Source organism: Grammomys surdaster, unplaced genomic scaffold (genome assembly GCF_004785775.1).
Source record: "Grammomys surdaster isolate TR1022 unplaced genomic scaffold, NIH_TR_1.0 67, whole genome shotgun sequence".
NCBI classification, from domain to species: Eukaryota; Metazoa; Chordata; class Mammalia; order Rodentia; family Muridae; genus Grammomys; species Grammomys surdaster.
The window spans coordinates 736,124-750,847 of NW_021604569.1; the positions used below are offsets into that span (position 1 = coordinate 736,124).

The 14,724-nt window shown below is 42.4% G+C and overlaps 1 protein-coding gene across 1 annotated transcript in view; it reads left to right on the top strand.

Moving 5' to 3' along the window:
* Window positions 1–1,771: 1,771 nt before the first annotated feature.
* Window positions 1,772–14,724, top strand: part of Sptbn1 (spectrin beta, non-erythrocytic 1) — a 123,756-nt gene continuing 110,803 nt past the window's right edge. Inside the window, exon 1 of the mRNA XM_028777985.1 lies at window positions 1,772–1,961. Within this exon, the coding sequence (XP_028633818.1) occupies window positions 1,814–1,961 (148 nt within the window). The 5' untranslated portion in view covers window positions 1,772–1,813. The remainder of the gene's footprint in view (window positions 1,962–14,724) is intronic.

Genomic DNA, 14,724 nt, shown 5'->3' on the forward strand with positions numbered 1-14,724 from the left:
GTGCTAGGTGTCAAACCATAAACTTAACTTCTTCTTTTCTCCTGATTGATGGTTGTCAGGAAGTAAAGTGTCAGGGGCGGGCCTGTAACCTGGAAGTGCAGATTTGTTGGGGAATAACCTGGGAACTGGTGCTAGACATGGGTTTTGTTGGGGAGTAACTTGGAAACCAGTGCTAGACACCAGCCTGTAAGTTAACCCAAGTTCAGCCTTAGGTCAGATTCTCTAAGATGGAGTCTGAACCCAAGGTCTGGTCTTTCAGCCAGACCTTTCTCTAAGTCCTGTCAGCACGCCTGACACCTGTACCCACACACACCACACACACCATACACACTACATTCAGGTCTATTACTACCAGTGCCAAACCACTTCTCTGGAGTAGCCTCCAACCAGCTCTGCTTCTGTTTTTGCCTCCTAGAATCTGTTTCCATGTGGCACCAAGAACAGTCCTTTAGGATCACGTCCAGCAGTGGCAGATACTGGCTCAAAGATCATAATGCTAGACAGCCACGTCTGGCCTGGCCCTGACTAGCTCTCCTAGCCTTGTCTCTCCTTACCTTTCCCTCTGCACACCCGACTCCAGCTATACCAGGCATGTCATGTCGGGTGTGCCGCTCTTGATCTAGGCATGGTCTGTGCCTTTTAGACACTGAGACCTATTTCAGTACTAAGCAGCATATTTATTTCTGACCCGTCTAAAATAGCCACTCTCAAATTCATCTGTTTGCATTTTATTTTCCTTAAACTCCCTGGCTTTTCTTGTGTGTTTTTGTCTCCCTTCTGTGAGGACGTAAGCTTCACTTGTGTCATTTATTGTTCTCCCAGGGAATCTCGAGCACTGCTGAGCATGTAGCAATTCCTCGATACTTTTGGGTTCTACATGTGAGTAATGGCTTAATTGAATGAAGAGACTGTATTTAAAGCTAAACATATTTCTCTTGATCCTCCAAGAGTACACTGATAAAGTGAAGACATTAGTGGGCCCGAGCTTATTTCATAATTATTCCTAAAAATCCACCATTATCCTCAGTGAGCTCTAAAGGAGTGGGTACTGGTATTGGTCCTGGAATTTATAGTGACAATGGTATAAATAATTGTAATACTGAGTATTTACTATGCATGGATACTATCTTTGATGACATATGCTTACATCTTAATCTTAGGCATCAATTTTAATATGTAAATGAGAGATAGAGAAAGAATGATGTTAGTATTTCTTATGTAGTAGTTTATGAATGAGAAACTAGAAGGTAATAGACAATAAAACTAAGTGAATTCATTCAAAAAGACCCATGTAGGTGTTGACATAGCCCTGATAAAACATTAAACCTTCACCTTAAACTTTTGGTTTTTATTTTCTTTTGCTCTGTTTTGTTTTTGTTTTTGTTTTCAAGGCATGGTTTCTCTGTGTAGCCATACCTATCTTGGAACTTACTTTGTACTCCAGGCTGGCCTCAAACCCATAGAGATCAGCCTGCCTCTGCCTCCTGTGCACCACCACTGCCCAGTCACTTTAAACTCCTTTGAAAAAGAAAATTACTTTGGCATCCAGCATTTCATTCAGTCTTCTCCCTCCTCTGTGTTTTGGGAAAGCATTAAAGTAGCTTGGCCGCGGTCACACATGTGATAAGTTCAAAATCAGCCTTAGCGTTAGAAGGCATGTCTGGACAAGCAGTGACTGTCCTGGTTTCTCCTTCCCGTCACCCCAGCAGGACTGTGGAGGCTGTACGCTTCACATACACACCTATGCTTTTCCTTTCTTTCTCATAGAACTCTGAGAAGTAGCTGATGTGGACAAGCAGCTGAGACAGCCAAGATGACGACCACAGTGGCCACAGACTATGACAACATTGAGATCCAGCAGCAGTACAGTGACGTAAACAACCGCTGGGATGTGGATGACTGGGACAATGAGAACAGCTCTGCACGGCTCTTTGAGCGCTCCCGCATCAAGGCCCTGGCAGGTACATGTCCCGATGTGTGCCCCATCTGTCACCGGGTGTTCCGTGGTCCCTTGAACATCAGCCATTACTTCTTTCAGCTGTCTCGCTTGAGGTTGAGCTCCCCTTGCTTTAACTTCCCTATGAGAGCTAGCTGACCCTTTTATAAGACAGTTACTTTTGGAGAGCCACCAGCCTTAATGGCCATCATAGTTTAGAACGCAGTAAGTAATGTTCATAGCAACTTAGAAAGAACTGCTAAGAGTTTGTAAGGATTTTTTTTTATTTCTAACACATCTTTCATTTCAAATGTTTTAGCATCCTATATTTATATAAAATATCCAACTAGGCTGTATACTTAGTGACAGTGGCAGATTAGCTAGTTTATCTTAGTGGTGCAAGGTTGGTGAGTATCTTATGCAAGGGCTTTAGATCTGAAGAGCAGCAGTGTCCTGTGGGAAGGCCATATTTAATGCTGTTAATGGGCAGGTTTGCCACAGATCATTCCCCATTAGTGTAGATTGTCCTTCCTGGGTGATTGCTTATTCTCTTGCTGCTGCTGAATACATAGAATGTTTCAGTGTCCTTGTCAGGGGGCAGCATGTCAGGAAAAGGTTCCATCACTTTGAAAACAGAACAATACCAAATATGTACAAAACGAGAGTCAGAATGGAGTGTATTTGAAGTACTCTCTGTGTGTCCTTTTGTGATTTTAGAGGAAATTGTTTCAGAATGAGAAAGCAGGTTAATGATTTTTCCTTTTGGTGTCATTATGGTAGATGGTGTCATGGTATGATGAGCAGATACATTCACTATTGATCGTTAATTCTAGTTTGCTTTTCTGTTGTCTTTATAATAGAATCTGATTATGAAACAAGCACTGTTTTCAGGAAGGACAATGTTTAACTCAAGTGGCTAAAGTGACAGAGAAATTATTGGTCACAGAGTCAGCAGATTTCAGCTTTAAGTACGATTTCTCATGAGCTTAGATGATATGACCAGGTTGGCCCAAGGCAGTGATTCTTAACCTGGGGTCTCAATCCCTTTGGGGGGGTCAAATGACCCTTTTACAGAGGTCACAGAGACCACAGATATTTACATTACAATTCATAACAATAACAAAATTACAGTCACAAATTTAACAATGAAAGTAATTTTGTGGTTGGGGATTACTATAACCTGAGGAACTATATCAAAGGGTTGCAGCATTAGGAAGGCTGAGAACCACTGCCTCTGGAAATCAAGTTGGTACTTTAACCTTCTTTTTCATGAATCCTCATTTGAGACTTAAGACCATTCTGCTGGGAATAGCTACTTAGTTACCTCGGATCGTAAGCTTCATGCTCTAGTTCTAGGCTAACCTATGTTGTCTCATTTTAAGGACATTTTATTTACACAATAAAGTGAGCAGTTTCTTGGGTTTTTTTCTTTTTTTCACGTGTATGTGAAATACATGTACATGTGTACGCACATGTTTTGGATGTATGTAGGTACATGTGCACGTACACATTTGCACAAACGTGTGGAGATCCAAAGTTGATTATCTGTTTTCTGCCTTAGTCACTCTCTGCCTTATTTATTGTGGGTCTCACTCGACCCAAACATCACGAGTTCTAGCTAGTTTAGGTAGCCAACTTGCTCCAAGAATCTCCTGTCTCTGCTTCTAGAGTACTGGACTTATGGGTGGCCTCCATATTGTCTGGTTTATCATGTAGTCGTCACACATGCACAGCAAGCTCTTTATCCACTAAGCTATCCCACCCCAGCTCCTGTTAGTTTTTCTCTGTGAAACAGCTTTCAACACACTCAGATTCAAGAGCCCAGCTGTTCTCGGTCTTGGTCCTTGTCATAACCTTCTAAGGATGTTGATTCTAGTCTCAGAATGTTCGATTGGGTTACAGTAACAGTAGCAAGAGTTTAATGTGTTTCCTGTGGTCCAGGTACTGTTCCAAACGCATCAAATCCAGGCAGGGTAGCACACGTTTTTACCAGCACTTAGGAGATTGAGGCGGGCAGATTTTGATTTTGAGGCTAGCCTGAGCAACATAGTGAGAACTTGTCTCAACAAGAGTAAAACCAAAAAGTAGTCAATCCCAGGACAATTGCATGAGGAGGACTATTGTCATCTGTAAACTGTAGATGTGTAACCGGAGGCACAGAAGGAGTAAGTGCTTACTCGGGCACATTGTTGGCACATCACCCTATTGACCAAGAGAGCATAGCAAAGGATACTCTGCCACCTGCAAGACCTGCAGCCACTGACGGGATGGAAAACATAACTCTTTAGGCTCCTCCTCAAGAAGTTGGGCAAAAAGGAATCTCAGCTCTTCAGCCTGTGCCGTCCTCAAAATCTCAGTTATGCTGCTTTTGCTTCTTCAAGTTCTGGGATTACTGGTGTAAGCTAACATGTGCAGCAAGACTTAGATTATTAAGTCAGTAAATAGACAATTTCAGGTGTTGCCTTATACTCAAAAATAAAATTTCCTCTCAACATGTCTTTGTATGAAAAATTATTAATGCCATTTTCCATTTTTTTACTAATTTTTTTAAATATTCACATTCTTTTTACGTATGAGAGACAGTTAAGAATCAGTCTAAATTTGAACAGAGAACATGGTAGATAGTACTTTTCCCTTTGGTATGATGCTGGTCTTGTGAGTTCAAACATTCTTTTCTTCAGTAGTATTGATTTGCAGAGGGATTTTGACATGCTGGTTTGGCCTCAGGCAGTACACTGTGAAGTGAATTTATGTCTTGTGTAAGTTATTTCCCGAATCCCACGGTGGCATGTCTACATTCCTTACCTCTGACCAGCTTGCCTCAGTGAACTGGGACATGTGATGACTCTGAGTAATCTGAGTGCCCTTGACCAGCATTCCACTTGAAAGAAAACACAGTACTTAGATCTTTTAAGAAACGTTAGAGAGGTTGGAGGTGTAATTCTGTGGGCAAATTCTTGCCTAGCATATGCAAGGCTCTGTGTTCAGATCCCAGTACTAAAAGAAAGAGAAGGAAAAAGCAGCCAGACCACAGTCTCAAGAGTAAATGCTTTCTTTTCAAAATTGCATGTGTGATCACAGCTTATGTTCTATAGAATCCACACAGGTTAGAGAAAGTAAGAGCCTTTTATAATATATGGCATAATTTGGGAATATCGAAAAAAGTAAATGGAATTAATATCTTTATCAATTCATAAATAGTATAGAAAGAACTAGAAGTAGTCACTATATATTTTTGAATGAATTTTTTATATTTGAAATTTTTCCTGAAATAAAGTCTGAATTATTTTTGTAATTAGAAAAAAAATTATGAAATCATCTTAAACTTCTTATACTACAATTAGAAAATTTGATACTTAAAAAAAAGATATCAAAGAATAAAGCCTGTACAGACCAGGTTGTGGTGATCCACGCCTTTAATCTCAGGACTCAGGAGGCAAGGCAGGGGTACACAGAGAAATCCTGTCTCTAAAAAATAAATAAAATAAATAAAATTAAAAAAAAACTTGTGGTATTTAACATAGGATCAATCTTCAACGTTAAAGTTTCCATGGCCTTAACATTCTCTTTAAGTTATGGACATGGCTAAAGAAATTGACCAGTTACCAGGGCAAACTCAAACTCAGTAGGTCTTGCCACGTGCATAATTTTCATGTGCTGAGATTATAGGCAGGCACAGCATTTCTAATCAAACTTAAATGCATTCAATGTGGCATCAAAAATAGTTCTTCTACCAACACATATGGGTGATGGGGCTGGCTGGCTGGTTTTGAGACAGGATCTCATATGTAGTGTAGGCTGGTCTTGAACTTGCAATCCTCTTTCCTTCATTTCTGAGTAAAGGTGTAATGGGCAAAGTCTTGGCTGAATCAGAATCCCCTGTGAGGCCATTCAGTTTTATTTTCTAGAGAAAAAACAATGTCAGGTAGATGTTAAGTAGTTATTTCAGTTATATTCTAGGTTACGATACAAAGTCTATTACAGTAGGTGCCTTGATTCTTAAACTATAAATTTGTCAGTACTTTTGACATGATTCCTATGAACTAGAAACCCACAAGAAAGTACTCAGGAAACAAGGGAGCTAAACATTTAGTCTGTGTCTACTGATTAGATTCTTCGAGAAGAATCCTGAATTCACGATTATTTTTAGTCGAGTCTTTTCTGGTTGCCAAGAATAGAGATGCACATTCTCTGAATTAAAGAGACATGAGCTGGGTCTGGCAGAGGAGAAAACAATTGCTCAACACGGACAGAGCCCTCACTTCATCGCTGCCGTAGAAAAAGAAGTCGCCGCAGCAGCCGCAGCAGCAGCATGTGATAGAGTTAAGGGAGAGTAAAGGGGAGTATTGTAAATATCAGGCAGGGGCCAGGTGTGGTGGCCATGCTTTTACTCCCAGCACTCAAGAAACAGGCAGGCAGATTTCTGTGAATTTGAGGCCAGCCTGGTTTACCTAGCAAGTTTTAGACCAGCAGAGATTGATGTGGTAAGACACTGTCTCAAAGGAGAGAAAGAAAGATGGATGGAGGGAGACAGGGAGAGGGGAGGTTGGGCTCATGCAAAGCAGGCTCAACAAAGCCATGTGCTACCCGCTGTAGGACAGTATCTCAGTTATTCTTCATTTGTTGGAGCCCTCCATTAGTGACTATTCCTTCATAATTTGGCTCACACCTGACTTGGGTGAAACGTAAATTCAAGTTTACATTTTGTCTAATTTTTAAAAAATGAAACCTCCATGCAAAATTATATTTATGACTAAATATCACAGCTTCCTTGTAGTACAAATTTCTGTAAGATTGGGTGTGATATTGAAATTCTGTTTGGCCCAGATATTTGTATAGCAGGCCATGGTCAGCGGGAGACTTACAAATGATTGCCTATAAAAGAGACAGCTTAAGACTGGTGAGATACTGCCCACCAGCCCTCCCAACTCAGGTTTGATCCCTGGAACTCACATAGCGTAAAGAGAGAATTGAGTCACAACAGCTTTGACCTCCACACCATGCTGTCATGTGTGCAAATCCTTCCTCCAAATTAAAAAGGAAGCCAGCCAGCCAGCCAGGTAGCTAATGGTGCATGCCTTTAATCTCAGCACTCAGGAGACAGAGGCAGCCAGATCTCTTGAGTTTCAGGCCAGCTTGAGTTCTAGGATGGCCAGGGCTACACAGAGAAAAAAAAAAAAAAAAAAAAACCAAAAAAAAAAAAAAAAAAGCCTTCACAGAAATACCCAGGGGTCTGTTTAGAGGTGTGGTTGGTGTGTCCAAGGCAGGTGATTTGTAGTTCAGAGAAAGAAGGCCTTTATGTTAGCATGTAGACCAGGGAGATTAGCATGTTCTGCATGAAGATAAACCATCTGTGGAAGGAAACAAGGTACAAACTGGCCTCAGAACAAGAGGGACTAAGGTAAACTAAGTCTCTTTTTAGCCTCCTGTGATTGTCTACCAGATTCCAGGAAGCCTGACTGCTGTCTGCTGAACTTCATTGTTCATCCCTTCCCTTTTTGCCTCTTGTCAAATTCTAGTTGGAAGGACTGGTGTGTTGGGAGGGAGGGAGGGAGGGAGGGAGGGAGGGAGGCTTTGGTCGAGGGACTGCTGCTGGACACTGAGCTGTGGCTGGAATACAAGTACACAGAGCCCTGTGGAGATGTTCTCTGCAAAAGCTGATGGCTCTCAGGGAGATGGCACTAAATGGCACTAGGCAGCAGAACAGTCAAGTAGATGCTTGTTCTCGACTCAGAGATATAACATTTTATAAAATGGTAAGGTTATGATAACCATTTAACTGTTTCCACTTAAAAGAAAAGAAACAGAAGTGGATACCTCTCTTTAAAATCCTTGAAATTACAGAAGGGAAACAAGCATCACACCTTCAGCCCTGCAAATAAGCCTCTCCTGAAGTACCCAAAACTAGAGCCGCTCCAGGTCTGGTTTGGTTTGTTCTTTACAGTGTTATTTTATTTAATGAAGCAACAAAAACACTTATCACATATCAAATGAACAGTGGAGTCACATGTGGTGGTGCCGTGGGGCCGTACTTGGTGGCACGAATCTTTAATCCCAATGTGTAGAGTCCGAGGCAGGCGGATTTCTGTGTGTTTGAGGCCAGCCTGGTCTACATGGTGAGTTCATGTACAACAGTGCATGCTTGTAATCCCGGCACTTGCAGGGCTGAAGTCTGAGGATTATTACTGAAGGCTGACGTGGGCTCCATAGTAAATGACAGGTCAGCAAGGCTGCAGAGAAAACCCCTGTCTAAAAAAGAAAGCAGGGAGAAAAAAGGGACCTAACCACAAGCTATAGAGCAGAGCAGTGAGTAGGTGGCGTTGTCTAAAGGCGCTGCGCCTTCTGAGACCCTGAGCTCAGGCCTGGTCACCCTCTGGTTGGAAAAGGCATTCATTTCTTTCTCAGTAGTACTGTCCAAGAGAACTGTCTCTGTTCTTAAATTTGACTACTTTGCTGAAAGCCTGTAAACGCTCAGAAATCTAAAATAGTGATATGTTGGGTGCTGATACATGCTATTGGGAGAAGCTGGTGAGAACTTTGCCACCCAGGTTTAACTTCCCACAGACTCCTTAGATTTCTCAAGTATACATGTGAAACTGCTCTGTCGCCTATAAGACTATTCCACAACCATCTTCAGATGGATGGACTGGAGTCTGGGAGGTGTTGGAAACTTTGTCAGGTCTCAGCCCCTCCCTGGACTGCATGTTACATGTTGCATCACCCTGTTAATCTTGAGGAAACCCCACTGCTCTCCTGTCTCCAGCCTTGGCCTAGTTCCGTGAATCAGAGCCTTTTTTCTGTGTAGCTCACACTGAACTTTTCTTTGATGAAACCTCCTTGGTTTTTGTTAATCTGTATTGTGCACCCTATGGATTACTAGTTTCAAGTGTGTGCTCAGAGTAGTTCTGTCCGTGCTTTCTTAGCTGATGTCAGTTCTTGGAGATAATGGCAGTAGATAGCATTTCTCTTATCATCCCTTTAGTACCTCATATGAGTCTGTATGCAGTTAGTTATTGAGCTTCTGGCAAACTGAACAACTCATTCCTAGTCAGAGCTGCTAACTACGGCATAACTGCCCCCTAACTTTTGTGATACTATTGAACAGCTAATTCAGCACATCTGAGAATTTAACCTTAAAATGCACAATACAATAATTGCAGTGTTCATTGTGCATTATGATTGCATGTACACACCGAAACAAACCGGAGCATTCTTGAAGTGGACAGTGAGTGTTTTCTTCCTCAGACTCTTTCCCACTCTACTCAATGAAGAGAATTCTTTTAAAAGTTCTGTGCAAACCAGACATAGTTGTATATGCCTGTATATCCCTGATAGTAGAAGCCAAGGCAGGAGGACTCAGCAAGCTTGAGCCAGTTTGGTTTTTATAGTGAGTCCCAGGCTAGCTATAATTACATAATGAGATCCTATCTTATAAAAAGATCATTACTCCCCCACAAACAAAGGCAAATTGGATGCATATCTTTTGAGAATCTCCCATGTACTTGATTAAAAAGGATACGTACTGAATATCTGTATCCTGCCTCCTGTTCTTAGGAAACCCTAGTTCCCGATGTGATAGTGTCAACAGGTGGAATTGGGGGGATTAAACTGTGGGGGATCCTGGCTGTGCTAGGACCCTTACTTCTAGCACTGAGGACTGAGCAACAAGTGACCTGAGGGATGCTGTCAGTGGTTCACTGCCTCAGCAGCCTGAACCAGCACCAATGCTCCCCTCACCTTTAGGGAAAGAGCAGAAGCACAGCCACTTTAACAGCAGCCTCTGGAGTTTAACTTTTCTCCCATCATTCACTCGGATCAGTTAAACTCTACTGTGAGGTCAGTAGAGGCTCTTGGAAGCATTTATCTATAAGCATGTATGGCTGGTTACACTGAAGACCAGATAGGTTGTCATGTTGGCTCTGCCTCTTTTTATGTTAAAAGTATCTGGCTTTTGCCCTTGAGGGTCACATGATTACTGCTGGAGTCCTTTGACTGTTCTTCCTTAAGGCTCCCATATTTTTGCAGCCTTCCAATATTTGCCTCTTTGCCTTTCAAATTTCCTGAAAGAAAATGTTTCACGGAGGCCTCACTAAGGGAACACTCTCCCAGAGGCTGCCTGCTCTTTACCTGTCTGTTCTAGGTGCTTTTATTAGCATCTTAGAGGTTTGAGATTTGATTGATGGGGTCTCACCATAGCCCTGAAATGGACAGAGATAGGTCTGCCTGCTGTGCTTCCCACGTGCCAGGGTTAAAGGTGTGCACCTCCACTGTCTGTCTTAAGTTTTAAGAATTTAATGGTTCATTCTTACAAGTGTAGGTACTGGTTTCCTCTTGTAATTCTCCACTGTGACAAAGACATTTGGTGACTATAGGGGCCAAGCATGACAGGGATGCAGTGTTGGAGCTGGATCCATAGAATACCTCTTTTTGCTACAGTAGACAAAGGCCATTGGCTACAAGCGGCTCCAGACTACAGTCAGAACAGAGTGCTATTGTCACTGTTGTTTCAGGTATGGCATGAATTAAGACTTTCCCTTGGGGCTGACAACAACAACAACAACAACAAAAACCAACCTAGTAATCTCCTAAGCCCATAGCAATAACAGTATATCAGGTAGCCAGCTCTGCCCTGTGGTCAGGTTTTACTTATGTTCGTAAGGCAGGAATGTGTGTGTGACAGTTCCATGGGTCATGAAACAGTTTGTGGTACTGAATTTGGAAAAACAAGTGTGCACACCAGATCACTTAGTTCTGTTATCATCTAGTGTGAACACACAAAAGTTGTGCCAGAACTGGTTGCTTGGCGGGGGATTGCTGTTGTGATTCCATGTCCTGCTAGTCCCTAAGCACACCTCTCCTGGAACTGGACTCTGGCTGCAGACATCTAAAGTAAGGCCAGTGTTAGCATGGACGCTTGTAAATAATGCAGAGGCATTCAAGACTGCCTTGAGAAACACAGGCTGGAAGAGGAGGTGGAGCCCGAGGATGACCTGATACTAATGTGAAACCTAAAACCCAACTCCAGTGCTAGCAGGTGTGCAGTTCTCTCTGTGCATTTAATCAGCTGTAATCTTCAGTCATTCCCACGTGGAGGTGGTTTCTAACTTCTCCTACTCAGGAAGCCATCTTAATTGGTATGCTCAAACTAAGTTTTACAGTGGAGGATGATGGGGTTTTTTTCTAAGCTAAATGAAGGATTTCAGAGTAATCAACAACGATTTGGTTAGTAACTTCCATTATTTTGAAAGAAACAATTTTTGACCATATTACCAGGAAGAAGAATGTTTACATTCGTAATCTCATTGCTGGATATGTGTATTTTTTATGGATGTATTTGTACGTGTGTACCTAGTTCAAATTTGTGAAGTAGTGTTTACTAGTACTTCATGAACTGCTGTGATATTTTCTGTTCTGCTTTTTAAAATGCTAGTGTTGCTCAGATAATTAGATTTTATTAATGCCATTAAACTATCCTGTTCTAACAGGTACATTTCAAAGGACAGCAAAGTGGTCTCCTAATTTGTAAGCTTTGTGAATCAGAATGTTAGTGCTTTAGTCATTTATTAGGGAGTGGGATGAATGGCTTAATACTCAGTATCTGCTTTCTGACAGGCACATGGCCAGAGCGGCTGGCCATGAGGGAGGAGTCTGGAGAGAGGAGCTCTCTGCTCACTCAGGAGAGGCAGTGTCAATATGTGGGAGGGAATTCCAGGCAGAGAAGTGAATAGGTGTCAGGAGCAGTAGTGGACAGAAAGGCCAAAGAGCTTAGTCCTTATCCTAGAAGGCTGCTTCAGCTCAGGAGAGATTTTGTTTTCAGTTAGATCCCACCTCCAGAGAACCAGAGGCCCTGAGAGTTAACTGAAGAACTGCTGCTGAGGTCCTGGGGACACTGGGATCTTTCCCAGAGTGACAGAGAGGAGAGGCCCGAGGGAGGGAAGGCATTTAGGAAATTGTTGTGCTTCTCCAGAGGGAGACAGTTCCTTTTAGATTTTACTACCATAGTGCTTGATCCAACTCCTGGAGTACAGCAGTGTCTGGAGATGAGCCCTCTCACCCTGGCTCAAAACGACCTTAGGAAAGCCCACCTTCAAGTCTGAAGTAATATTTGGAGACACTCCACTCCTCAGTCAGTAACAGGTCTTAAACTGTTGAGTTCAGACACTTGAACTGGCTCTTCAAAGGCTGTGGAGGGAACGAGAAAGGGAAGAAAAGGGGACCAGGACCTTGGCTTTGCTTATAGACACCTAAGCACACAAGGTGTTAGCACAAGAGGATTTTGTGGAGTTTTCGGGCAAATAAGTCATCAGGGGCTGCTGTTTGGGTTTGCTCACTGTCACTCCAGTTTTAGGATTATGTCTAACCTTTACATTTGTCTGTACACTATGTAGCCTTCAGAAACTGTACAGACTTGGAGATCATCTGTCCAACTGTGCAGGTGCCTTTGGGGAATTCTCTTATGGCCAAAGCATCGAGGCCTTTCTGGGTTCGTTCATTTCTAGGCTGATGCTAAGAGAGAATGGCCTCAGAGTTCTGCTTCTACATGACATCTCTGTCCTGACAGCTACTGTGAGGTAGTGGGTAAACTTCTACAGGACAGGAGCACTGTTTTGTGGGATCATTTTGAGAGCTCAGGTACCACCTGCCTCTGTCTCTGAGTGCTGGGATTAAAGGTGTGCACTAGCATGCCCCACTGAAAAGAAGTCTTTTGAAGAGGGAGCTCTGTTTTCCTCCTCAGGAAGGAGTGTTCCACACTGAGAATATTACCTTAATGCAGGTGGCAGGATTAGAAGTCACTGTGGGAAATCAGAAGCTTTCCAAGGGCAGACGTTCTGATGGCCTAAAGCCACTGGTGACCTTTGCCCTTGTTTGCTGTGGAGCTGAGGGCATTTGTGACTCAGCCCTCATTCCAGGAACTGGGAAGAAGCACCGAGGAAGACTTGTGGGTTGGAATCTTTAAACATTTTGTTTTCTAGCAGTTCTGAGGATTGAGTCCAGGACTTGCAGGGCCTCTTTACCAATGAGGGACACGCACCAAGCTGTGTATGAGCACTATGATGTTCTTTAATGAAAAACAAATCTGTATGGTCTCCATATTTGGCCTTCTCTGATTGGACTTCTGTTTTAGGTCTATACGCTATACGTAGAATGATCTTGCATGCTCCTAAATTTGAAGGAAAATGATTTGAGGAAGAAGTACAACAAAAATACTTTAAATTTTTGGTACATTGATTTTTTTTTTTTATTCTAACCCGCAACCAAATAAGTGAGGTTAGAGAGAAAGGGACAGAGGGACATAACCAGTGTAGAAAAATCCTAGCCAGGCAGGCCAGTTCTTGCTGGGACATGCTGGCCTTTGGTGGGGTAATTTAGCTCTTGTGTGCATTCCTCTTTGTGGCGACCCCTGTAGCGTGGTGTCCGAGGATGATAGAAAAGGAATACAAGCAGGCTTCCAGCAGGGTTATTTATCATACTTAAAACCTGTGGATCACTCTCACCTTGGAGAATATTGTAGAATAGTGCAGTAGTGTTAATAGCAGTCTTTGATAGGGGCGTTATTCTTTATTTTACATACTCCAAGATTTTCTGTGAGCTCTTGTGTGCTCCAGCATGTGTTCCCAGTTGTAAGACTCAAAGGCAACCAAAACCCTCTGATGCTTGACTTGCCCTTTCCAGCCCTCTTGTAAATTGCCTTTCTTGGTATTAATATTCCATACATCTCCAAATAGCCTTAATTCCTGAGGTTAAACCTTGTACCTCTTCCCCACAGTGGCTTACTTCAGAGAATTATGAGGAAGGCTCTGAGATAGTTCATTTGGGACATCTGTAATGGTTGAGGTTATGAAACCTTTCTCAGGAGAGCTAAGCATTGCCTGTGCTGTAGAGGAAGGTTGTGAACCGAGAATTCGCACTTTACCTGTCTTGTCTTTTTGTCTGACTGTCAAGCACAGAAGCAAAACCAGTTTATGGGGAGTAAAGGGGTCCTAAGTGACCTGTTATTTTAAAATACCCAAACATTTATTATATCACATATTTAAAAGATAGGACAGAATGAGTTGTATTCTGTGGAGGACCAACGTGTTTACCTGGTATGTTCAAGTCCCTGGGGGTTAAGTGCTAGTTTGGGGGGGAGGGAACAAAAATAAAAAAAATCAATGATTTTTGTCATGAAATACTCTAAGGAGTTAGCCAGCTGACATTGTTCTGTTACCAAGGTGAATTTCAGTGTCTTACAGCAGTTCTGTGTACCTGGTGAGGAGGGGGTTATGAGAATGTGTTGGTAGGTGACGGTAGCAACCTTTGTCCTTCATGAGGGGAATGAAGTAAGAAGTTACCTATGATGGTTACTCAAGTCTCATGGACATTTCTGTTAATGTTTTATGTTTGGTGAGTCAGAAATGCAGGCCCTTGAAGAGTGTTATTAACAAGAACGAGTATAACCGATTATAAGCACTTGAAATTATAGACTCCTTTCCTGGGTAATGATTTTTGCTATTCATCCTTCCATAATCTTCAATAGGCCAACTACAAGTATGATTTTTTTTTTTTTTTTGGATCAGTAAGAATGTTGGACCATTGCTTCCTGAGCCTTTAATACCCCCAAATTATCCCAAACAGCATCTGGGTGGGCAAGTTTTAGTATTTCAGAGAAGTTGATGATGGGTTGTTACAAAACACTCAGAGTGGAGAAAACTAGTCTAACACCAGCCAAGGTGATCCCATATGTATGCAAATATTCCTGTACACACACACACACACACACACACACACACACACACACACACACACAC